This window comes from Emys orbicularis, chromosome 1 (assembly GCF_028017835.1).
Source record: "Emys orbicularis isolate rEmyOrb1 chromosome 1, rEmyOrb1.hap1, whole genome shotgun sequence".
In the NCBI taxonomy this organism is placed as follows: domain Eukaryota; kingdom Metazoa; phylum Chordata; order Testudines; family Emydidae; genus Emys; species Emys orbicularis.
This window is the reverse complement of record NC_088683.1, coordinates 155,174,789-155,201,388: the sequence shown is the minus strand read 5'-3', so window position 1 is coordinate 155,201,388 and position 26,600 is coordinate 155,174,789. Positions and strand designations below refer to the sequence as shown.

At 43.4% G+C, this 26,600-nt stretch overlaps 1 protein-coding gene across 1 annotated transcript in view; it reads right to left on the bottom strand.

Moving 5' to 3' along the window:
* The window catches only part of WARS2 (tryptophanyl tRNA synthetase 2, mitochondrial), a 98,542-nt gene that overhangs the window by 48,764 nt on the left and 23,178 nt on the right, over positions 1-26,600 (bottom strand). The window contains exon 2 of the mRNA XM_065423555.1: positions 366-623. Coding sequence (XP_065279627.1) covers positions 366-623 — 258 coding nt within the window. The remainder of the gene's footprint in view (positions 1-365; positions 624-26,600) is intronic.

Sequence of the window (26,600 nt, the reverse complement as noted above, 5' to 3'; positions counted from 1 at the left end):
TCTATTCAGCACCTCTGTAGCTCCACTGGTGGTTGCAAGAGTGGACTCTGCCCTTCTACACAACAAGCTTCCACTATTGCTACCAAAACTCACTGTTTTTTAATAAGTTTGACTTAAGATCCACAAAGTCCTAGGCTGTTTGGGAAATATATGTATCCCAGGATGGACTTTGTGAACAAATCTTTGACCTTTGCAGAGAGTTAGTGAAGGCAGGAGTTTGGAATCTAACACCGCTAAGAATTTCTAGGACAGTCAGTACAAAAGAATAAAGGACTTGCACATTGCTATGTGTGCTCAGCAAAGTGCATGGGGAACACCAGATAGCCATGTCTGGGAATCAAGTTTTAAATAACTGGGACACTGACCTGTGACTGCTGAAAAAGGAGGCACTTCTCTGGATTGATACCACAGGCGAGGAGAGTGGCAGTGGTATCCAGGATGCTCTGACGGAAGTCTGCTGGCTCCCGTGGTACTGTGAGAGCGTGCAGATCTACAATGCTGTATAACACAGAGTTGTACTCTTCCTGAAGCCTCACCCAGTTCTGGATGGCTCCGAAGTAGTTGCCAAGGTGGAGCTTCCCAGTTGGTTGAATACCAGAGAAAATTCGATCCATGCCACTATTCTGTAATGAAAACATTTAATAATTTATACCATCATTGCTTTTTCACAGCTTCTTTCACTTGTGGCTGTCACTGTTTTTCATACATTGGTTATGCCTCACCTACTCCCCATTTCCTCCTACTCTTCATTTTACAGTGTTTGCTGTCAAACTGGAAGAATGTATGTGATGGAGACCTGCAGGGATCTGTCCTGGGTGTGGTATTATTAAATATTTTCATCACTGACTTCAATAATAGGAGTGGAGAGAACACTTATAAAATTTGCGGATGATACCTAGCTGGGAGGAGTTGCAAGCACTTTGGAGGACAGGATCAAAATTCAAAATGATCTTGACAAATTGGTTAGTTGATCTGAAATCACCAAGATAAAATTCAATAAAGACAATTAGGTACTACACTTATGAAGGAAAAAAATCAAATGCACAAATACAAAATAGGAAAAAAGCAGTAGTACTGCTGAAAAGGATCACTGTAGATCACAAATTGAAGACAAGTCAACAGTGTGATGCAACTGAGAAAAAGACACATAGTTCTGGAACTATAATAGGACTGTCATATGTAAGACATGGGAGGTAAGTGTTCTGCTGTAACTGGCATTAGTCCAGTTTTGGGCACCACACTTTAAGAAAGACATGGATAATAAGCACTGGAATAGTTTATCAAGGGAGGTTGTGGAATCCCCATCATTGTAGGTTTTTAAGAACAAGTTAAACAAACACCTGTCAGGGATGGCCTAGATATATTTGGTACTGCTCAGTGCAGGGGGCTAGCACGAATAGATAAGGTCTTGAGGTATATTTCCAGCCCTAGATGTCTATGATTCTATGATTTCCTCCTGCAAGGTAAGTATAATTGTTACATAAAAGAAAGATATCCTGGCTCATGATTGTCCAGAAACAGTTATTGTGATCAGTCATTAAAACTTCCTATTGTTTACCTCAAATAAATATTGAAATCTAGAATAATTTTAACCAGTCAAATTACATGTAAAACAAATGCACTGGCTGAAATTGAATTCTGAAATGACTACTTTTCAACAGAGGCAAGGGACTACATTTTTGCTCTGGATCTGTAACTTAAATTTTTCTTTTAGCATGTTAATCATATTGATACAGAAGCTTCCTATTGTTTACCTCAAATAAATATTGAAATCTAGAATAATTTTAACCAGTCAAATTACATGTAAAACAAATGCACTGGCTGAAATTGAATTCTGAAATGACTACTTTTCAACAGAGGCAAGGGACTACATTTTTGCTCTGGATCTGTAACTTAAATTTTTCTTTTAGCATGTTAATCATATTGATACAGAAGCTCAGGATGACAGTGAAGGGAATTTCAGACATTTCTCCTCAAAATGTTCAAAGTATCAAAAGAAATTGACTTCTCATTCCAATGAACATAAAAGGTTTATCCCTATTGATGGGAAAATATTGACAGTGGTGTTCTAATAGAAAGATTAAAAAGAGTTAATATATACAGTTTGGTTAAATGACAACTAACATTTTTGGAAAGTTCATTTTCCTCTGTCCCGGCTCTCAGGCTGATCATTCTCTCGGGTACATCTACACTGCAAAAAAACTCCCAGTGGCAGCAAGTCTTAGAGCCCAGGTCTACAGAGATGTTCCCACTCAGGCTGGAGCCTGGGCTCTGACACCCACCCCCATTGCTGAGTTTCAGAGACTGAGTTCCAGCCCAAGCAGAAACATCCACAGTACTATTTTTAGTGCTGTAACGCAAGTCCAAATCTGTAGTCCTGGGCTCTGTAACTTGCTACCACATTTTTTTTTTCTTTTGCACTATAGATGTACCCTCGGAAACTTAAGCTGGCAGGGTTCGATCAATTACCTCCAAACTTACCAGAAAAATTCCTGTGTACTTTGAAAATAATTAAACAATGTTATGTGAAAATACTTTTTGTAAAGTTAAGGGTGTGCAAGTGTAACCCTGCTTTCAATCTTAACTATGGAACTACTACAAAGTTTATTCATAACATAGGAAGTTTACATGTTAAAAGGACATCAACTTAAAAAAATATTTCAAATAGAAGTGTGATTATCTACTACTGTTACAAGTAACATCTAAGATTCCTATAACTAAGATAAGAAAAAAATTCTCCCAGTTTTACTTTGAGGATTTGATGGCATTTTGTTTATAACCGTTTTCATGACTAGTTAGATGGTGAGCTTCCCATTTATGGGAGGTCTTTTTTTTTTTTTTTTTAAATAGGAAAAAAATGTGATTGTAAAACCACAAAAAATAACGGGGATACTCTTGGGCAAGTGTAAAACCTGAAATTATTTTTTTAATTCACTAGCTTTCAAATTGCTGTGTCCCTTTAAAAACTCATTTCTAATCTAGATGGGCATAATGAAATACAAAATTGTAAGTAACATTTCAAATAGGTAGTGTTTTTTTTTTAAATGACCAGCAATTCAAAAGAACATTGTGATGCTGTATAAAGGGGAAGGTGACTATAATACTAATATGGTCACCACTTTTACAAAATTGTGATAATTTTATACAAAGTATGCTTTCTGAGGTATCACTGGAAAAGTTATAATTTGCTGTGTATAAGTATTTTGTTATAATGTGTGTATCAACACTGTGTATGTAGTTATGAAATTTTGGCTATGTGTTTGTAACTCAAACATGTGAGTCTAGGAAACGTCCACAGGTTAGCCCTTCAGGAATAATAAAGGAGCTATAAACAAAAGCCTCTACATGTCATTTCTAAAAACACCTTAAGCAGCACATACCACGCAGAAGGTGGAAGCAAAATTTGCAATTCATAGAAGAACTGTTGGCCCAGCAGGTAGACAGTGGAGCTGTCTGACCCAGCACATAAGCATTGGAGCCATCTGACTCCATGATACAGCCAGGATTTTTCCAGAAGAGGGGTCAAGATATAAAAGGCGAGGACAAAGGCTCCTGACCCCCTCTTTCCCACCACATCTCTGGACTGCTGAAGTCTGACAAAGGAAATTTTGAACAAAGGACTGAGGTCCCCTATGTTATTTGGGTAAACCAGAGACTTATAGGAAACTAGCACATATAACATCCCTGCTAGAATTTTGGATTGACAAACTAAACCCTCTGTAATGTATTTTACCTGATTTAAACCTCTGAAATAACTCTCTTTTCTTTTCTTAGCTAATAAAACTTTAGTTAATTTACTAAAGTAATTGGCTGGCAGCGTTGTCTTGACCTGGTGGTAAGTGACTAGTTCTTTGGAGCCAGAACTTGATGTGTGGTGATTATTCGTTTTAATAACCTTTCATCACAGTAGTCTAGTTTGTCTGTGTGGAGGCTTGAGAGCTAAGGGGACTGTCAGTGGCTTTATGATGAGCTAATAAAGGGAGGATTTGTCTTCACTAACGGGGTATGTCGACCTAAGTTACGTTACTCCAGCTACGTGAATAACGTAGCTGGAGTTGATGTAGCTTAGGTCGACTCACCCCGGTGTCTTCACTGTGCTGCGTCGATGAGAGACGCTCTCCCGTCGACTTACCTTACTCTTCTTGGGGGGCTGGAGTACCGGGGTTGACCAGAGGACACTGCAGTCAATTTAGTGGGTCTTCACTAGACCCAGGAGCAGGCATATGCTGCTGGTTTGGTTAAATCTAACTATAGAACCATTTTGGAAGTGTCTGCCAAGTTTTGACAGTCTGACCTAATATTGGCACTCACAGTTGTGACCCACACTAGACACCAGTGACAACCATAACCGATTTTCTTCCTACTTTGCTAAAAAGATTCTCCTTTGCCTTCAGAATAGACTACCACTCTTCAGGTCAAGTCAATTTTCTTACTTAAAGTTAGAGCAAGCAAATACAGGACTTCTAATGGAGCTTTGTCTGCAATCTTTAACACCTAGTCATAATTAAACTACTATGTACTAGCAGAATCTGTCCCAATTACCATTAAATCAGTTTCCTGGGAGACATGCCAGTAAAACAATTATTCTGATGTTACAGTACACTCTACCCAATTGCACCACTCTAATATTTTATGTTTACACAACACATTTCATCCCAAGACACTTTGCTAAAGCAAAAATAATGTATCAATGGCAAAAAACTATGTTCATGCAGAGTTAATGTTGTGTAGTGGTAAGTAGTCCCCTTGAGGAACGCTGAGCTGAGCAAGGGCAACCTTAACTGAGGTCAGACTAGATAATCATAAGGGTCCCTTCTGGCCTTAGAATCTATGAACTCTGCATTTCCTGGTTTTCCGAAGTTTGAATTTTGCTCAACTCAATGGTCTGCAAGGGGATGACATGCCACCAAGCAACACTGGATTTTTTGGCATTGAATTTCCTAGACATATAGTTGGTAGGAGTTAGTAGTCATTTAGACAGTTGTACATATCATGTCTTACAATTAGCATACTGAGTCAGCCTGTCCTCCCACCCCTCTGGCCCCATCAGCCATGCTTCTGCACACTTCTCCAGCCATGTCATTGACCCAGGCAATGTGTTCCCCCCTCTTACCTGGCCCCTCCCTGACTACTGTGCCATGGCCTCCCCAGCGCAAGCAGGAACCACATCTTCCTGAAGTCTTCACTCTGGGTATATAAATGCTTCTATTGCCCTTCCTTCACCTCTCTTATAACCCAACTCACATGCAATACTTGGAGCAAAGGACAACAGTGTTACAGTGGAATAGTGTTCCTGGTTGTGGCTATTTTTTGCAGGGCTTATATCTGTAGAAGCCCACAATCAAATGACCTCAAATGGGGATCATAAACATTATCTACTCTGCACCTTTGTGAGACACACCAAATTTCAAATAAATCCAAACGAGCATATTGATTTTAGAGGACTTTGAAAGGTTGACCCTTAAACCGATATCATGATGCAACCTTAACAATAGCAGCGATGTTGTACCACTATAATAATGTAGTAGTGCAACACTACTCAGGGGTACCCAGGGTTGTGGGGTTTTGCTACTACCTACCCTTAGCGTGAGGAAACCTTGTTTGAGCCTGCTGTGGGTCAGCTCCCCACCACCACTAGCCTCTGGTAACACAAGCACTGTTTCCATTATGGCCCTGTTTTCATTCATTCAGAAGTTGGCACAATTCTCAGCTATTGAGCTGAAGTTTTCCAGGACTGGTTTCTCTTAAAAGTTGAATTTTTGGTGGGGAATTTTTGTCTTGTAGACTCTTCCTCTCTTATCTGCCATCCCGCAGCTCACATCTCTTCTCCTATTATCAAATCATATGAAGTCCCTGGGGCAATGATCGACAAAGGAACAGGCAGTCTTAACTCTCCCCATGTTAACTAGTTATATTTCTATGTGTTTGGATCATTAATGCAGGACTGCTGTGGCTTTCTAAGTCATACTGTACATAGTTCTGTACCTGGTTTTGTACTGTGTGCATAAGCGAGAGAGAGATGGTATTAGGTTGTGAATGGTGTCCAAGAGACTTGTTTATCTATCTTGTTTAGGAAAGCCTGTATGAATAGGACCGTTAAAACACACATTAGTTACTGTCACAGTTTTTATTTATTAGACAAACATCCTGCCTCAGCGAGGGGAGATGGAGTAGATGACCTCTCAAGGTCCCTTCCAGTCATAAATTTCTGTGATTCTATGATTTTCTCCTGCGAGGCAAGTACAATTCTTACGTGAAATACCAGCTTATGATTGTCCAGAAATGTATGTGATGGAGTCATTAAATGAAATCTGTATGTGTGCACATTGGCATAGTGTGTTCACAGCTGAAGCTCCAGCTGCACTTGGTCTGTGGGCAGTGGAAGAGAGGTGGCTGAATCTGAAGTGGAGTCTAGAATGACTTAACTCCTAATTCCTTGGTTTTTGTGATTTGCACTGATAGATTATGTAGTCTTTACTTCATAGTTAAAGCTGTGTAGGAATTTCCCAGCTTTTTTTTTAAAAAAAGTAGGTCAGTATCAACAGGTATTTATGTTTTCATGTACCCTGGATTATCACTAGCATCACTGGTACATATTAACCTTCAGAGATCTAAAGCTGATATTTGAAGACTAGGAAAGCACCATGGGAGTGGGGATGTTGTTGGTGGAGGCCTGGATTGGTTAGCATGGGTGCACTAGGTAGAAATAGTGGAGGGAGCATGAGAAAAAAGTGGGGCTTGTGGGATGGAAAAGTGGAGGGGAGGGGAGAGAAGCTCTGCTCTGACAAGAAAAAAGAAAGCTGTAACTTGTAACTGGACTCTGCATATTCACACTCATGGGTTGTGCCAGATGCTGGAGCCTAGAGTATGGAACCTCCTCCAAGCAGTGCATGTTACAGCATTTATGTCCCCACTCCTACTTCTCTGCTCCCAAACATCCTGGGGGCAAAGTTATAGAGGGGAGTGTGATGACCTCCTCTGCCTCAGTTCCTTCCATTACTGCATCAGAGAAGGTGTTCATTAGACCTCTGAGGAAGAGGGGAAGATGGGTGGGGAGTGTGACTATGCAGCATTCATTTCTAAGAACTCTGGTTACAAGTTAGTAACCTCCATTTCTTTCAAGTGTCTCCTGCATATTCCTGCTTATGGGATAGTCTGGCAAGCAGCACTCCAACCAGGAGGAGGGACCCTGTTCTAATTAAATAAAGACTGATGTACAGTTCTAACAAACTGTGCATCAGTTCGAGATGTCAGATCTGACATGTAATGTTTTGTGAAACTATGTAGAGTTCCAAGTGGCAGTTTTACATGATTCCTGATCAGACACATCTAAAACACGGTATGGACATGCAATCTAATACCTAGAGGGGGGGGGAGAGTGCTGCTATATATAACTTTTCTGAATACATTGTTCAATCCATCTGGAAATGGTTGAAGATGATACTGCCTGATTCTGATGAGTGTCCACATATGAAATTAACAATTTACTAGATTTGTGAAATTCCTGAGTTCTATTAAGATAATAGGCCAGGGTTCTTTTAGCATCATAGAATCTCAGGGTTGGAAGGGACCTCAGGAGGTCATCTAGTCCAACCCCCTGCTCAAAGCAGGACCAGTCCCCAACTAAATCATCCCAGCCAGAGCTTTGTCAAGCCTGACCTTAAAAACCTCTAAGGAAGAAGATTCCATCACCTCCCTAGGTAACCCATTCCAGTGCTTCACCACCCTCCTAGTGAAAAAGTTTTTCCTAATATCCAACCTAAACCTCCCCACTGCAACTTGAGACCATTACTCCTTGTTCTGTCATCTGGTACCACTGAGAACAATCCAGATCCATCCTTTTCGGAACCCCCTTTCAGGTAACTGAAAGCAGTTATCAAATCCCCCCTCATTCTTCTCTTCTGCAGACTAAATAATCCCAGTTCCCTCAGCCTCTCCTCATAAGTCATGTGCTCCAGACCCTAATCATTTTTGTTGCTCTCCGCTGGACTCTTTCAAATTTTTCCACATCCTTCTTGTAGTGTGGGGCCCAAAACTGGACACAGTACTCCAGATGAGGCCTCACCAATGCCGAATAGAGGGGAATGATCACATCCCTCGATCTGCTGGCAGTGCTCCTACTTATACAGTCCCAAATGCCGTTAGCCTTCTTGGCAACAAGGGCACACTGCTGACTCATATCCAGCTTCTCGTCCACTGTAACCCCTAGGTCCTTTTCTGCAGAACTGCTTCCTAGCCATTTGGTCCCTAGTCTCTAGCAGTGCATGGGATTCTTCCGTCCTAAGTGCAGGACTCTGCACTTGTCCTTGTTGAACCTCATCAGATTTCTTTTGACCCAATCCTTTAATTTGTCTAGGTCCCTCTGTATCCTATCTGTATCCTCCAGTGTATCTACCACTCCTCCCAGTTTAGTGTCATCTGCAAACTTGCTGAGGGTGCAATCTACGCCATCCTCCAGATCATTAATGAAGATATTGAACAAAACCGGCCCCAAATCATGTAAAGTGGATTCCCTAGTTTGGGAAAGAAAACTGGTAGATTTACAGTTTGATTATCATGGAATAATAACACAATTTAGGGTAACAATCTAGGGTATACCCTGAGAACTACCTTGTTTCTATGAAAGATAGTGAAAGAAGGGTGTGCCATAAGGGCAGCAATCCACTAACTTATCTAGCTGAAACTCTAGCAATAACAAAGGCAACCTTAATAGACAAATGAAATAATGAACACGCCACCAAAGGTTCAAGTTTTATCATTACAAGTTTATTAGGCCAGGTCTACACTACAGACCTATATCGGTATAACTATGTTGCTCAGGATGTGAAAAATCCACACCCCTGAGCGATGTAGTTATACTGAAATAACCACACACCACCCCCTGCCGCCCCCGTGTAGACTGCGCTATGTAGACGGGAGAACTTCTCCTGTTGATATAACTATCACCTCTCGGGGAGATGGATTCACTACAGTGAAGGGAGAAGCTCTCTCGCCAGCATAGTAGCGTCTTACTGAAGTGCTACAGGGGCGCAGCTGCACCGGTAGAGCTGTGCCGCTGTAGCACTGTACGTGAGGAGAAGCCCTTAGTTGTGCCAGCCCTAAACTGAGGTCCCATACAGGTACTGGATCTTTCACTGGTAGATATAGATTTGCAAGTCCCTTCAGGAATCTTTTAACTGAACCATGTGTAAATACCAATTTTTTATGTAATTATGGTCTGTCAATATAGCCACTGAAAGACCCTCAGAGGCTTCAAATGTAATAAATACTGTAAAATATATTGAAGAGAAGCCAGTTCTGGTTGCTCTGGTTTGATGCGCATCCAAGTCATAAATCTCAACCATTTAAACTGCTAACATCTACTGATCAATTGTCTTTAAGGATGCAGGGCCAGGAGCCTTGCAGAGAAGGCGGGGGCAAAGCTCCCCGTCACCCAACCATCTGGGGATGAGCTGGAAGAAGGAGACCAGACTAAATACTGCCTCCTCCATCATAGCAGGGCAGAAACCAGTAGAATGTTGCCCTACTGAACCTTCTCAGCCTGAGGATTAATTGAGGGAGAAGCTGGCTAAGGCCCTCCAGAGGATTAAATTACACCCCAGCTCCAAGGAGGAGAGCTTGGGGACTCCTGGCCTAAGGAGAAAAGTAATAACTGCCTGAATTATCCAGCTCCAGGAGGAGGGCTGGTGCTCCTGTTTAAGGAAAAACAAAGCGATTGAAAGGTAACCCAGGAGGGACTGGGAACAGGGCCCAGATCGCTGACTTCAGAGAAGTCCTAAAGGCCAGAATAACCTTTTGTTTATTTGGGACTTTTGTTTGGACTTATTACGCCAAAAATTAATTGAACTCAGAGTGACCCAGCCAGAGGGCCCATGTGAACCATGGGAGAACCAGAAAACCTTGGGGAGGAGGAAACTGAGGCAGGGAGTGCCTGGAGTGCCACATTCAGCCAACAGGGCCGGCATACCCCGTGATACAATGGAAGGGGAGGAAAGCATACACCAGGCCTTTTCTCAAGTGCAGAAGAAACACATTTAATATGGAGTTTCAGGTACTTCCTGACCTGGAAAAGAAGAGTCTATACTTTGTGTTGCGACTTGTTACAACCAGGTCTATATCTGGACAACCCCATATTTTGAAGATCTCATGTATCACTTCCTTCTCTATAGACCAATCATGCAGCTGTACAGCCTCTCTGCTCAGTGGGTCCACCAGGTTGTTTTCCTCTCCTTCAAGGTGCAGGGCTAATGGATAAATCTTGTGCTAAATGCACCAGTCCCCTAGCTTGATTGCTTGACTGCATAATTAAGATGAATGAGCCCCTCTCCCTGCTTGTTCACAAAGTACATGGCAGTTGTATTGTCAGTCACCACCTGAACCAGTTTTCCTTTGATAGAAGCCAGTTAAATTGCCCTCAGCTCCAGTAGATTTATAGGCAGTCTCTTCTCCTGATAGCTCCAATGTCCTTGAACTATCAGGGAATTTAAATAAGCTCCCTAACCATTGCTGGATGCATCCAAAGTGCTTGTCATTTATGAGGTTGCAGGATTGAATAAAATTTCTCTTAGAATATTTATTCCAAGTTCACCATGTCAAGAAATTTAATACATTCGGTGGTATCGCTGGAAATTTCTGCATGCTATCTGAACTGGGTCAGTACTTTAGAGATAGCCACTGCTATAGATTCCTCATTATAAGACAAGCACATGGTGTGTGACACATATCCCCAATGCCTTTAGGCCGATAAGTATTAGGACAAAACAACTGCCTTCTGAGAACACTGTCAAGGTTTAAGTCTGAGAAATCTGTCATCTGGCACAAAAGCCCTACCCTACAGAGAATTTAGGATTGCACCTATGATGGAGTCCTCTGTGTGGTGCATAACTGAGATTTCTTTATATTTATGAAGAGACCCAGGTTCTTTAGTAGAAACATGATATACTGAATTTCTCTGAGGAGTCCCTCGCATGATATTGACTTCAGAAGCCAGTTGTTTAGGTATGGGTAGACAAACAAGCCTTGTATTCTCAAGTGAGCTGCCACAGCAGAGAGGCGTTTCATAAAGACTCTGGGGGCCATAAACAGCCCAAGAGGGAGGACCCTATATTGAAAGTGTCTTTGACCCACCATAAACCAGAGGTACTTGAGGTGAGTTGATCTTATAGCTATGTGAAAATAAGCATCCTTGAGGTAGAGAGCTGCAAACCAATCTAGGAAATAAAAGGGATGTACACAGGTGTCAACAAACAGAAGCAAAATTTTTTGATAAAGGTATTGATCTTAAATCCAGAATAGGTCAAAGTTCACTATCCTTCTTTGGTATGAGAAAGTAATTTGATTAAAAATCCAGGCCCCAGAATTGTTTTGGAAAACTCCTCGATAGCACCTGAGAGCAGTAGAGATTGTACCACCCATAACATCATGTGCTTATGAGAGGAGTCCCAGAACAAGGAAAGGGGATGAGGGGGCCGGATGGAGGCACAGTATTGAATTGAATTGTATACTCTTCTTCTATAATTTCCCATATCCTTTTGGCAAATGTTATTGACATCCATTTGTTGATAAAGCGAGACAGTCCATTTTCTGAATAAGGGGTGGCAAAGAGAATAACAGCTAAAATTGACGGTGGTATCTAAGTCTAGACACAGAAGGACTTAATCCCAGGGACCAAGCAGTAGATTTTGGATCTTCTAGTTTTTCTAGCAGCTCGTTTGTTTATTGCTAAATCGACCATCCCCTTCAAAGAGGAGATCCTCTACTTATACCCTTGTTTCAGCAGGAAGAGTAGATGATTTTAACTAGGCAGGCATTCCTATAATAATAGCCAAGGCTACTGCTCTGGCCAACAAATCAGAAGCATCAAAAAACGCTCTTAGCATATGTTTAGCCATATTCTGTCCCTCTGTCAAAATGGTATAAGCCAACTTAAGTTGGCCCTCAGGAAGTTCAAGGTGGCCACCAGGCCGCACTTAAATAAAGATAACCATCTTTTCCCACAAGTGAAATTGGTAACGGGACATTACTGCCTGATAGTTCACTACTCTAATCCCCAAGAAAGGTGAAGAAAAAAAAACAACAACAAAAAAAGTTCCCTTCCCAAAACATCCAATTAAAACCCTTTTTATCATATGGTGGGAAATGTCCATGTCTACTTCTTCACCTGCTGATAGCCGTTGCTTCCACAAGAAGCAGGACGTGAATGAAAATAAGACAATCCTTCATAGGGAAAGTGGTACAATTTAGCAGCCTTTCTGGAAATTGGTCTACACCAGCTTCTCAGCCCAACATATTTGGCAGGCTGTAGTAACCCATCCAAAATGGGTAAAGAAAACTTGCTCTTTGATGGTGCACTCCATATGTCAAAAACTGGATGTGAAGAGAAAATTAGCACAGCAGGCGGTTTTAGAATTCCTACCATTCTATCCACCAGTCATGAAATTGTACAGCAGTCTCTGAGGGAAAGGAAGCTGAAGTTATTCCCATGTTTTTATCAAATAATCTGCCCCTAATTCTATGTCAAGATGCTGAAAGTTCATCTGTGGGGCTAAGTGTTCCTCCTCCTCAGAGTGTCTGGTACTACCAACTGGGATTGTTCCTTGAAGGCAGGGGAGGTAGACTGATCTTGGAAACTTGAAACCATTCCACAGTCTCCTCCTGGATCCTTATTAGAAGGGAGGTTCTTCTACCACACCGAGGTGATGGCATAAATTCCCTTGCTGAATGCCATGAGGGCCCTGCAGCTCAAGGAGGCCAATCTTACCAATATCCTCCCATCCAGTACTATCTTACAACTAGGAAGTTAGGGAAGTCTAAAGGCATCATATCCTGGATTATATTCCATTCCTGTAGAATAGAAGCTAGGCAGTGCCTCAGGTTGTTTAAGTCTTTCCTGCTTTTTTTCTCTCAATGTGGACGCAACCTTGGATCTGTAGCTGAGACAATTGGAGGCACTATCAAAACTGGAACATCCATATATTCAGGGAATCTGAGGGTGTCTTGGGAAGAGGTAGAGAAGACTTTGGATAAAAGCAAGATATTTCCTCCACTCTACCTCACTTATCAGAGGAACTGATCCCAACAGACATCTCTGAAGAAGCTTTTCTCTTCCTTTCCCTGAAGATAGATCTTGCAGATCAGTAGACCATTCCAGTTGGGGATCCATGTAGCACAGCGGTTCTCAAACTGTGGGTCATGACTCCAAAGTGGGTCGTGACCCCATTTTAATGGGGTTGCCAGGGCTGGCTTAGACTTGTTGGGGTCCGGGGCCGAAGCCAAAGCCCAAGGACTTCAGCCATGGGCAGCAAGGCTCAGATTGGGCTTTGGTCCCCCCGCCTGAGGCAGTGAGGCTCGGGCTTTGGCTTTGCCCCCCCCCACCCCCAGGGCGGCAGGGCTTGGGCGGACTCATGCTTCGGTCCCCTTTCCTGGGGTCGTGTATTAATTTTTATTGTTAGAAGGGGGTCACAGTGCAATGAAGTTTGAGAACCGCTAATGTAGTAAATTTCAGCTACAATCCTAGTTCCAAAGACAGCACTGTTATCTGTTCTGGTCGTGCCTTTGCCATAACCTTCGGATCCATATGAATCACAGGTTCCAGTAACAGAATGTCTTGTTTAATTTTCAGTCTGGGAACTAATACTAATGGCCTGACTGATCTGAAGAGTCTCTCATCTGGGATCTGGCCCTGCTAACAGTGGCTGTTCTTTCCTTAGCCACCTTCCTTGGAATCAGACCACATGGATCTGATGGTCTTACACATGGCCCACCCTTTGATGGATCCAAGGCAGGTGGGTGCTGATGGGACCTGAGGAGCTTTCAGTTTTAACAGATCCCACATCTTGTGTGCCATGCATTCAGCAGGTTCTAGAGTTAGCTCCTATGCCGATTCCTAGTCCACGTAGTCTTAGAGCTGAACCTGAAGCTAACAGCAGTCTCTTCTCTGTGTTCCATGCTCTGAGATGAGTCAGACCCTATAGGCTGTACTGCCAAAGCCTCTCGAATCAAGGGTGCCTGTAGCCTATTTCATCTACACACTCTTTAGAATAAATGTGTAGCAGATGGAACATCTGGATGGACAATATCCTTCATCAAGCTACGAGAGGCACCTTAGATGAGAGTCTGATGCCAGGAACACTGCCAGACACGAGGGATGTCTCTTGAAGCCTGCTCTTCTGTTCTTCAGCTCCGCCATTACAGCTCTGGTGGAACTAAAATTAAAATCACTTTTCTAACAGTAACTAAATTTACTAACATATCAGCCAATAATAACTAGCTTCTAATACACTTTACTACTAACCTAACTAATGGCACTACAAAAAAGCGAGGCTCTGGATCTAGGAGATCCAGAGAAGTTTGCTTCTGTCCCCAGGAGCCGTAGAGCACAGAGAAGCAGAAGTGGCAATAGCATCAGAAAAGCTCCATTGCCAATGCCTTAGCATAAAGACACTGGGCTCACCTCCACAGACTCAGTGCCCTACACCCACAAATCTCTTCACTCCCAGGTTTCCCACTCTTCCCTGCTAACCCCCACTCAACACTTCATGCCTCTCCATGCTACGGTCACTTTGCCTGCTCCCTAGCCCCCCCATCCTCTCGAGCAATGCAGTTAAACTGACCTAACCCCCCTACACTGAAGCACTACAATGGTGCAGCTCCTGTGGCATAGATGACCACTATAGCATTTTAAGTGTAGACATACCCTAAATTAAATACACTTCTACCCCAATATAATGCGACCCGATATAACACGAATTCGGATATAACGCGGTAAAGCAGTGCTCTGGGGGGGCAGGGCTGCGCACTCCGGCGGATCAAAGCAAGTTCAATATAACGCGGTTTCACCTATAATGCGGTAAGATTTTTTGGCTCCCAAGGACAGCGTTATATCAGGGTAGAGGTGTAATTAAAGCATGCAATCGATGCATATCAACCTAGACTTAACTATGGAGTCGCTATTGACCCCTTCATACCACAAATAAATGTGACAGGTCCTTGTGGTATAGATCCTGGAAAATATTGAGATCTTAAAGGGTATATTCCCCATTCAAATACAGATCCTGTGCTATTCATTGGTATAAATATTTGGAGTAAGATTACAGATGAGCTCAAAATTAAATATGGGCTTAATGTTCTAATACACAGCGTAGCACGGGAATAGGCAGCATATGCTTCAAGGAAAAGCCTAAGCATAGCACAATACGGATTGTGGATAGAGTTCATGGATTCATGGCAAATAGCAACACATCTGTGAATGGACAAGATATTGAAAATGGGCTAAAAGTGTAAAAAAAAGTGTTTTTAATTTTGTTTGTATGTACAAATGGTAAATAGCTAATGATACAAGGTTTGCTTAGTACATGAACAATGGTGGAGTCAATGAGAAGATTAAATGGTAGCAACACTATACTGGTTCTGAGTTCAGCAATTATCCAACATAAAATGGGGAAGTTGCAAAAAAGATGCCACAAAGCCAAGCAAGCAGAATAATAAGAATTACACTAGACTGGAACTGGATACAGCACTAGAGAATACATTGCAAGGAACAATCTTACATTGGCTTCCAGCTGAGGGACCAGTTTACTAGAAACCTTTCTTCTTTAACTCCCATGTTCTATCCATTAAGAAAGAAATGTTTCACAAGTAGGGGAAGTATAAAATATTCCATTGTGTTAGCAAATGTCTGTATAAAAACCTTTAAATGCATCCTGGATTCATTGCTACTTCTAAAAAATATACAGAAAACATTGCTTCTTTGGACAGAGTTTATGTTCCTCGTTTGAACACCCTATGTGCAGCTCCTGCCCGAGTCACACTGAACATTGTTGGTAGCTATGTAGGTAGCATAGCAGCATGGCAGGGGAGTCCTGCCTGGTAGTATAAAATCATGGGACTGGAATGTGCTTCAATGGAGTTGTGAGATCAGGGGATAGGAGTTGTGTATTCTAAAGTATAGGGGTGAGAAAATGACAAAACTGAGAGGAGTGAAGACTTCCCAATGGAGCAGAGTGAAAGCCACAAGACACGTGTCCTCAGCCCAGAGGCTCTCTCTCAGGCATCTGTAGTATGTGCAGTGTGAAAGTCTGTTATGTATGCGTTTAAGTCTACATGGTGAGCATGTAAGTCCATAAAGGTTGTGTGTGGCAGATTAATCTATATACAAGTCTACAGAGTGTGTCAGAGGAAAGGGGAACCTGTCAGACAGTTCATTTGCTTTATCACATTTTCCTTCAATAAGGCTTCTGCATTCCATACTACTTATTACTCCATGGCATTCCCAAAGGAAAAAATTCCAAACCTCAGACTTTGGAACTTGCTACTCAACCCAGGTATGGTGATATGTCTCTCCATTTAAATAGAACTGGCACAGAAATGTGGCAAGGTTCAGCTATTCCCTCACCAAATCCTATCTTTCATGAGAAGATGAACAGCTACCCCTCCTGACAAATGCAAAAGCGTATGCCACTGACTTCCATATTTCTTGCTAATAAATTATCATAAGCAGGCTTGCTTTTGATTTCCCCCCCCCAATCTTGATAATTAATATTGATTTTTATTTTTTAATCTTTAACTATTTTTACAGTTGCAGGAATTTAAGGGGGGGTAGGAGTGGGGCAGTGCTGACAGCAGTGCTGCAGGGGGTTCCCAGCACAGTGCAGGGGCTCAAGATCCCAGGGTGCAAGGTGCGGGGAAGGATGCAGTCCTGGCCTGCAGGAACAGAGGCCCTCAGCTAGGCTTGCAAGGAGGAGAAGCCACTGGTCATGGGGGAGGCCACCACACTGCTGAACAGTTCCTGCCTGGGGATGGCCTTCGCACTCCAGGCTGGTGAGTGAGAATGTGGGTCCATGACAGTGAAGCTGTAGAGAGCTCCCTGCATGGCTGAGGGGCCAATGACACCCCATCCCTTCAAGGAGCCATTCAGCAGTGCAGTGGCCTCCCCCGTGGCCAGGGGGTTCCTCCTCCTCCTGGCTGCCCTGGCTGGGGGGTACTCTGCCAGGACTGCAGGCGCCTCCGCGACTTGTGCCTGCAGGGATCAGGTGTCACCGACCATGTAGCTGTGCAGGGAGCCCTCTACAGCCCTGCTGTTACAGCCCCGCTCGCTCACTCCCATGACAGCAGGGCAGCAGAAGGCTCCCTGCATGGCCACAGGGCCAGTGCCACCTGCAAGGTGCGAGGGGCAGGCTTCACTCGGAACAACTATTATCAATGGGTTTTGTTGTTGTTGATTTCAGTGCGTCATCTGAAAATGACATTTACCGACACCTATTGATTTAAATTGAATCCTGCCAAGTCTAATCATAACTAAAACATCTGTGCTTACCTTATTGCTAGGGCCCTACCAAATTCACAGCCATGAAAAATGCAGCATGGACCGTGAAATCTGTTCTCCCCCATGAAATCTGGTGTGGCGTGTGCTTTTACCCTATACTATACAGATTTCATAGGGGGAGACCAGCGTTTCTCAAACTGGGGGTCCTGACCAAAAAGGGAGTTGCAGAGGGGACACAAGATTATTTTAGGGGGATTGCGGTATTACCACCCTTACTTCTGCGTTGCCTTCAGAGTTGGGCGGCCTGAGAGCGGCAGCTGTTGGCCAGGCACCTAGCTCTGAAGGCAGCGCCCCGTCAGCAGTAGTGCAGAAGTACCATAAACTGCCACCCTTACTTCTGTGCTGCTGCCTTCAGAACTGGGCAGCCAGAGAGTGGCAGCTGCTGACAGAAGGCCCAGCTCTGCAGGCAGCAGCACAGAAGCAAGGGTGGCAATACCATACCATGCCATCCATACTTCTGTGCTGCTGCCTTTAGAGCTGGGTGTCTGGAGAGTGGCAGCTGCTGACTGAGGACCCATACCATACCATGCCATCCTTCCTTCTGCGCTGCTGCTGGCAGCAGCTCTGCCTTCAGAGCTGGGCTCCTGGCCAGCAGCTGCCACTCTCCAGCTGCCCAGCTCTGGAGGTTGCACCACCGCCAGCAGTGCAGAAGTAAGGGTAGCAGTACTGCAACCTCTTCCCCCCCACAACTCCTTTTTGGGTCAGGACCCCTACAATTATAACACTGTGACATTTCAGATTTAAATAGCTGAAATCATGAAATTTACAATTTTTAAAATCCTCTGACTGTGAAATTGACCAAGATGGACTGTGAATTTGGTAGGGCCCTACTTATTGCAGGACAACCAAAGCATGGCCCACACCAAATTCTACCGTGTGACTCGTTTTTAGAGTGTTCTTTAGAGACCACCGGCCCCTGCATGTTGCCTTCTTTTTGGCATCGAGACAGAGAACTGCATGTTTCAAGCGGAGTGCCCCAAGGGTCGGTCCTGGGGCCGGTTTTGTTTAATATCTTTATTAATGATCTGGAGGATGGCATGGACTGCACTCTCAGCAAGTTTGCAGATGACACTAAACTGGGAGGCGTGGTAGATACACTAGACTGTAGGGATCGGATACAGAGGGACCTAGACAAATTAGAGGATTGGGCCAAAAAAAACCTGATGGAGGTTCAACAAGGACAAGTGCAGAGTCCTGCACTTAGGACGGAAGAATCCCATGCACTGCTACAGACTAGGGACCGAATGGCTAGTAAGCAGTTCTGCAGAAAAGGACCTAGGGATCACAGTGGACGAGAAGCTGGATATGAGTCAACAGTGTGCTCTTGTTGCCAAGAAGGCTAATGGCATTTTGGGCTGTATAAGTAGGGGCATTGCCAGCAGATTGAGGAACGTGATCGTTCCCCTTTATTCGACATTGGTGAGGCCTCATCTGGAGTACTGTGTCCAGTTTTGGGCCCCACACCACAAGAAGGATGTGGAAAAATTGGAAAGAGTCCAGCGGAGGGCAACAAAAATGATTAGGGGTCTGGAGCACATGACTTATGAGGAGAGGCTGAGGGAACTGGGATTGTTTAGTCTCCAGAATAGAAGAATGAGGGGGGATTTGATAGCTGCTTTCAACTACCTGAAGGGGGGTTCCAAAGAGGATGGAGCTCGGCTGTTCTCAGTGGTGGCAGATGACAGAACAAGGAGTAATGGTCTCATGTTGCAGTGGGGGAGGTCTAGGTTGGATATTAGGAAACACTATTTCACTAGGAGGGTGGTGAAGCACTGGAATGTGTTACCTAGGGAGGTGGTGGAATCTCCTTCCTTGGTGGTTTTTAAGGCCCGGCTTGACAAAGCCCTGGCTGGGATGATTTAGTTGGGAATTGGTCCTGCTTTGAGCACTGGGTTGGACTAGATGACCTCCTGAGGTCCCTTCCAACCCTGATATTCTATGATTCTATGTAGAGACCCAGCTTCTCAAGCGGCTACACGTCCATATTAGAGATGAGGATGCATACAATATCTGGACCTCCTCCTCAGCTACCAAACTTGGTTTCCATAAGAAATCCATCTGTTGAAACTGGAGAATGTAGTGTAATTGCTGGATATGAGGACATAAAATCTGAGTGTCCCCTGCACTATTGCCATAAACTGCGTTTTTTAAACCACAATGGCACTAGCAGTTTGCTTATATTGCTCATTTAGAAGGGTACATTTATATTTACTTCTGCTGGGAGTGTATAAACACACACACTATATATATAGATTCTTCATACCATTATCAAGCTGATTTTGAACACCCACTGCACACCAGGCACTTCAAAGGGCCACTTAATCTGCCTGAACATTTGCAAACAGAGCCCTCTGCCAGAAAAAAAAATTCTGAAAAGGTTGAAGCAAATAAGGCAAGACATTTCCAAGATTTGGGAGTGACGAAAATGAATGGAGTGTTTGACTATGAAAAGTTTCCTCATTTGTTTTTGTCCCTTCATAGATCAAAAGTGGTTTGACCTAGGAAATGGCCAGCCAGCCCCCGCCCACCCCCTATATGTTTTCCTGAGCTGTCCTTAGACATCAAGGAAGAGGGCCTTTTGCTATTTCCAAGGAGTCTGGAGATGGATTATCTATTATAGGGACTAAAACAATTACTTCAAGATAAGGCATGGTCCCCACGTGCCATTCATAATGCACATGAAGAAACTTCCAAGCTCTTGACCAGTGTGGCTGCCTGAAATCCTCATCTAAGTGGCTATGCCATTCAAACTTTAGGATGCTGGCAGACATATGTGCTATGTTCCATGTTCTCTCTAATGCTCCATGCACCATTCAAAATAGCGTGTCATATGCTCCATTAGACGTAAACAGCTGCAGCCAAAGTTTCACAATAAAGTTTCTCTATTGCATTCTATGACTTGCAACTAACTCAAGTTTATTTCAGCAAACTGAAGAAGAGCCCTGTGTAAGCTTGAAAGCTTGTCTCTTTCACCAACAGAAGTTGGTCCAATAAAGAATATTACCTCACCCATCTTGTCTCTCTAATATCTTGGGACTAAAAAGGCTACAACAACACTGCAAACAAGTTTATTTTGTTAATGTCTCTCCAAACTGTACAGATGTCCAAATTAGTATACACAACTTTTAGACATCCCTAACAGATGTCTAAGTGACAGAAACTGCAATAAAATGCATTCAAAAACTAAGAAAACTCTCAGGCAAAAACTTTAATCTTTAAATAAGTTTGTAAATATCTATCTTGTAAGGAAAAGGCTTGACAACATTGTAGTTTTCTCAAATTACAGTAACATTATTAATTTGGAACTTCCGAGTTCAGGTTCCATAAAAAACCCCAAAAAGCAAACAGCAGAAAGCACGGCCATGAAAAGCTAACCATAACTCTGACCTGTATCTCAACCCAGAGAACAACTGAAAGGCAGTAGATAATCCCATCTTCAAAAGCACATTTAATCATTGTCAGTGACTAAAGTTACTGTACTGTTGTTGATTAACTGAGCACTATTGCTGTAGCATATAAACCGAAGTACACCTGTCTTTACATCACTACAGCAAAATACTTCTGCCTTCTTTAAGGCCATGAGCAGTCAGTCACTGGGAAAAAAAATACAGATTTAAATCTTTTGACCAGAGGTGAACACTTTTTAGGAATTATTCTGAATGATATTCTATGTAATTTCAAATATGAGTGCTGTCATACTGCAAAAGTTAGCATAGACACATGGACCAGAGATTTTCAAAGGTGACTATTGATTTGGGGTGCCTCAGTTTGTATGTGCTCATTAAGACACCTTTTCGGGATCTGATTTTCAGCAAGTGCTGTGGATACACCTTCTGACAAATATCAGGCCAATTCATACACCTTCAATGAGCACCCACAAATCGAGGGACCCAAAAATCACTACTCACCTTCGCAACATTTTGACCATGGCTACCATATTTAGGGTTATGAACTTCATAAAGGCGAACCCCAAATGAAGTAGTTTTACACATCGAGATCATAGGGGGATCACATGTATCAAACATGTATTACTGTTCCTCTGCTCCTCAGACAACTTAAGCTATGCACATAAAGTGGATTTAAAGCTCAGTTCCTATCAAAAACCCTCCAGAAATCTATAAGAATATCACCATTATACACTCAACAGAAGGGTGGCAGCAGATAAGAGCAGAGTTAGGGTTATCTGGATGCCCTTAACTGGACATTTCCATTCTTTCCAAATATTTTGTTGTTTTTAGCAAAATCTTAGCTTTGAACAGACAGGCCAACACCTGCTGGGGTTTTGTAAAAACTACCAACGTTCCTGTAAGAGTTTTCTTCTTAAATAATTGAGAAGCATATTGCTTACAACCTTAACTCTACCAAGGCCATAAACAATTTTTTTTTTTGCCTAGAAAGTTTATTTATATACAAGCTTGTAGCCCAGTGGGCCAGCTTACCTCTATTATATTCACTGCTTTGCATTATATTCTGCTTTTTATATTCAGCAATAATGCAAGGAACCTACAGGCTTGTGTCCTGTAAGTCACTGGCTTCAGCAATTAGCATGAGGCTTGAGGCCTATGAACTTTGGCATAGATAAACTTAGGTAACTCATAAGTTTTGGGGAACTGGAAGTAGAGTGTAGGGGGGTATTTTGTCTATAAGGACATCAGCCAAGCACAGCATATGAACTCACACCAGCTTCTGGAAGGTTTTGGACGGAACATCCGACCGCAAGAGTGCCAAGGTAATGAATTGACATATATGTTAATGAGGTGAATTCATAAATACACTAACCCGTAGAAGAAGGACATCTTAACATTGGTAAGGGGAGGAAATACATATAACGAAGAGGGGGAAAACCCCTACTGAATATGCATTAGACATGGTAACGTCAGTGTAACATATTATAAAAGTGGCATCCCAGGGCAGTAGGGGGGAGAGATGTAGCCCTTGGGAGGGGCCAGAATGATGGTCACTGGTGAAGATAAGGAGGGTGACGGTGATGAGGAAGATAATGGCTAACATTTCAGGTTGTCCTGGAAGGGATGGTGTGAGTGTGGATGTTCAGATGTATTTCTGTATTATCTCTATCTATCTTACTGAGTTAAAGTATGGGAGACTTTGCTAAATGTATTATTAAATTATTTATTTGTAAATATAAAAAAGTTCCTACATTGTAAGTGTATCTGTGCACATCGGGGTTCTCAGCTATACAATAATTTTAAAAATACTGGGCCTGATCTTGGGACAAGAACCTGTCAACCCTCAAAGTGATAGCTGGGAATTTTATTCATAATCTAGATTAGGCTACAAACTACATGACAGTGAGAATAAAGGTTTTACTTGGCCACATTATTCGACAGAGACAAACTGATGAGATTATGAAGTTGAACCTGGAGGCTCCAAGTTATTAGTAGCCAAAAGAGGAGGGGATGGGACTTCTAATTTTCAAAACACCTACTAGTGAGATGCAGATATCAAGACCAAGCCCCAAACAGCGTACAAAAGCTTTCTGATAAGAACCCTCCCAGCAGCTGAGCATAAAGACTGGGCTTCTAACCCAACTGCTGCCTGTGGACTTATTTTGCAGGCTGCCTCCAACCCTCATCCATTCACCTGCTATATCTGCCTCTAGCTAGTTTAGTCCTCTCACGAGAAAGTGCATAGTATATATTTCAATCCCTGCAAATAATACAAATGGCTAACTAGAGTTTTTTAAAACTCTCCCAAAAGTTCATCACTGGGCTGAAGTGAAAGCAAGCAGAGTTTCAGCCCTAAGAATGAATGTTACAGAAAATGGAGAGAGTCACAACAGATTGTTATAAGGGAAATTATTTTACAATCCAAACTCAAGTGGATTCTACTCACAAATACTATAGCAGTATGACAATTTGCTATCTTCTCGGAGCAGATCAGGTAAGGATGAGAGTGAGATTAGTAGAATCAGAGCTAATTCTAAACACAGGTGGTGAGCAAGACAGAGAGAACAGGAAGTGGAGAGGGGAATCACTGTTGGCATGTGGTGACGGGAAAGATTGATGGCTTCCCTCTCTAGTTTTCCCCACTGTGTAGGCACGCAGGGGGTGGGGGAAAGGGACTGAGGAGCTGCTGTGCTGGCGACATAACACACCACACAGCCTCCACAGCACTAGCACTGATTAATGGGGCTGGAATGACTCAGGAAACAGAGAAGAATCACTCACAGACTTTTCTCCTTTTTATCGTTATTTTATCCAAGGCAGTTCACATAGCCCTAGTTGTTTCCAACTGAAACATCTTGAAATTTGTCAAAAGAAGAGAAACACATAAGACTGAAAACCAGAGTGTCAGAAGGAAGAAAGAACAATACATAAGTGAATACAGTCAAAAGAAAAGTGCCTGACATTGTAAGTGTCTGATCAAACATAAGTAAGATCTTCCCGAGGGGGTTGGAGAAGAAAAAACAAAACAAAAACTTGCCTCATCTTCAGGGACAGGAGAAATTCTCTGGCTGTAAATATGAACTCTTGTATCTTTAGGGGCTGCACATAATTTTTACTTCCCTTATTAATATTTTGCAAATAAAAAGCTTTTGTTTTCTAAATGATATGCTAGCCTGTTAACCTAGACTTACAACAAAAAAAAAGTCTGAAGCAGTAAGAAAGGTAGGAACTTACCCTACCTCATTAAACCCCTGCAACTGAGGTATACATTTTAAAGCCTAATTGGGACCACTGAAGTGCTATCATCATCAGGTATAGGCATTTCTTTCACTTTCTTTTTAAAAGAAACAGGGAAACCAAGGGCTGGTTTAGACATCAATTTTTTGTGCTGATGTAACTAAATCAATTTAATTACATCAGTGTACACTCCTAATGTAAATATACTTAAACTGGTTTAGCTTAATCTGGTAATCAAAATAAGATAAACTGGTATAAATGCAGTTTAAACTGATTTAAGTGCATTTAGAGTTAGGGGTTTGCATTGATGTAATTAAAGTAAAGACTTATTCCATGCAAGTTTTTGGATATAGACATGCACTAAGAAACTATATTAATGCACTGTCCAAAAACTTAGTTAATGTAGAGGTAAGGTTGTCCAGCAGTGCCTTGTACCCTTCCAAAATGCCAAATGCACCTATACTTGAAACTCTGAAAACCTGGAAAGAAAGATTTAAGATACACAACAGCCCCGCCCCAAACCTGGAGCTGGCAAGTACTGAATGTATGAAGTAAATGGGCCATTTTAAGTGATGTGCTGCGTCACACAGAACTGCATTCTCTTATTCATCTACATACACTGCAACTGCACTTCACTTTGTTACAGACAGCAGTATTGATTAGTGCAGGGATTATTTGCAGAAGGTTGACACAACTAACACTGCAGTAGCAGGAGAGAGAAGTGCCCCCAAAAGGGATCACAGACCCCTCATTTCTGTGCTAATTTATGCGGGTTGTGCAAGCATAGGAGCATAAAATCTATTGTTGCCATGCGGTTCTGTAGCAGTCTGGTAGCATATGTAATAATGCAGACGTTGGTGCAGGTATGTTGCAGAGAGAGCCCTTAGGACAAGGGTCAAAGGATGGTAACCTCTACTAATTTTTGAATGGTTTGTGAAAAGCAGGTGACAGAGTTGAGCAAAAGACAGACGTAGCCTGCTGGTGCCACTAAGCTTGCCCCAGGGGTGAAAGTAAGTCCAGTGACTTACCGGTACGCTGGGGCCAGCTCTGGGTGCCGGAAGGGGCGGAGCCTAGGGTGGAAGGGGCGTGGCTGAGGGAGTCAGAGCCAGAGGCAGCCCCAGCCCCAGCCCCAGCCCACCCTGTAAGGTAAGTGTCCCCACCACCGGGGTAGCAGCAGCAGCCCAGGGCTCTGGGGGCTATTTAAAGGGCCCGGGTCTCCAGCTGTCTCTCCTGCCCCGGTCCTTTAAATAGCTGCAGGAGCCCTGGGGAAGCAGTGGGGCTCCCGCGGCTATTTAAAGGACCGGGGCGGCAGAGACAGCTGGAGACCCGGGCCCTTTAAATAGCCCCTGGAGCCCCCCGCTACCTCTGGGCTCCGGGGGCTATTTAAACGGCCCGGGGCTCCCCTGCTTCTACCACCCCAGCCCTTTAAATAGCTGCGGGAGCCCTGCGGAAGCAGCGGGGCTCCCGCAGCTATTTAAAGGACCGGGGCAGGAGAGACAGCTGGAGACCCGGGCCCTTTAAATAGCCCCTGGAGCCCCCCGCTACCCCTGGGCTCCGGGGGCTATTTAAAGGGCCCAGGGCTCCCCTGCTTCTACCACCCCGGCCCTTTAAATAACCGCCGGAGCCCTGGAGTAGTGGCGGTGGGGCTCCGGCGGCTATTTAAAGGGCCAGGGCAGTAGAAGCAGCAGGAGCCCCGGACTTTTTAAATAGCCCCCAGAGCCCCGCAGCCCTACCCCAGGGCTCCAGCAGTGGGGGTCTAGTGACAATTTAAAGGGCCTAGGGCTCCAGCCCCTGCTGGGAGCCCCAGGCCCTTTAAATTGCCCCCTGGGGAAGCTGGGCCGCCCCGGTACGGCGTACCGGCTTACTTTCACCTCTGGCCTGCCCTAAACACAACTTTTCCCTTAGTGAGGACACGCTCTGACAGTTCCTCCTATCACACTCCCGTGCTGTGTCCTCACAGATATCTGTTAAAGGGGCCGCACTGGGGCATCACACAGAGAATGCACAGTTACTGTTACAGGGCAGGGATGGTACGTACATTAACTCTACATTTCCTGGTTTTCAGAGGTTTAAATATAGGTTCATTTGACATTCTGGAGGGGTACGATGCGCTGGTGGTCAAACTTAACTCTGCACTAAGTTTTTAGTCAGTGAATTCCTCTTGTGTTTTGAAGAAGTGGTGGCAATGAGGGGGATAGAAGGTGGAGTCCTCGGAACACCTCACTGCCACTCAGCTACTGCTCCTAGTCCCTCCAGGGGCCAGGATGAAGGTGGTAACCAATGGGCTTTGAGGAACACATCCACTAACTGAAGACAGAAAGGCAGCGTCAGGGGGAGCCATAATACACTTCAAATACTACAGCAGGGAAATTTTTCCCTTTCCACACGGGAATAATTATACTGATATAGAGCACTTTTACACTAGTATAATTATGTCCACACTATAGGGTTGTACTGTTTTAAACTATACCAATCAATTGAAAACTGCAACTTTCCAGTGTAGACAAAGCCAAAAAAAAAAAAAAAAAGCATTGCTGTGCAAGAAATGAAAATGAGGCTCAATAGATCATGTGATCCGATCCTGTCTTATTCTATCAAGTTTTGGGGAAGAGATTATAAAAACCCATTATAGA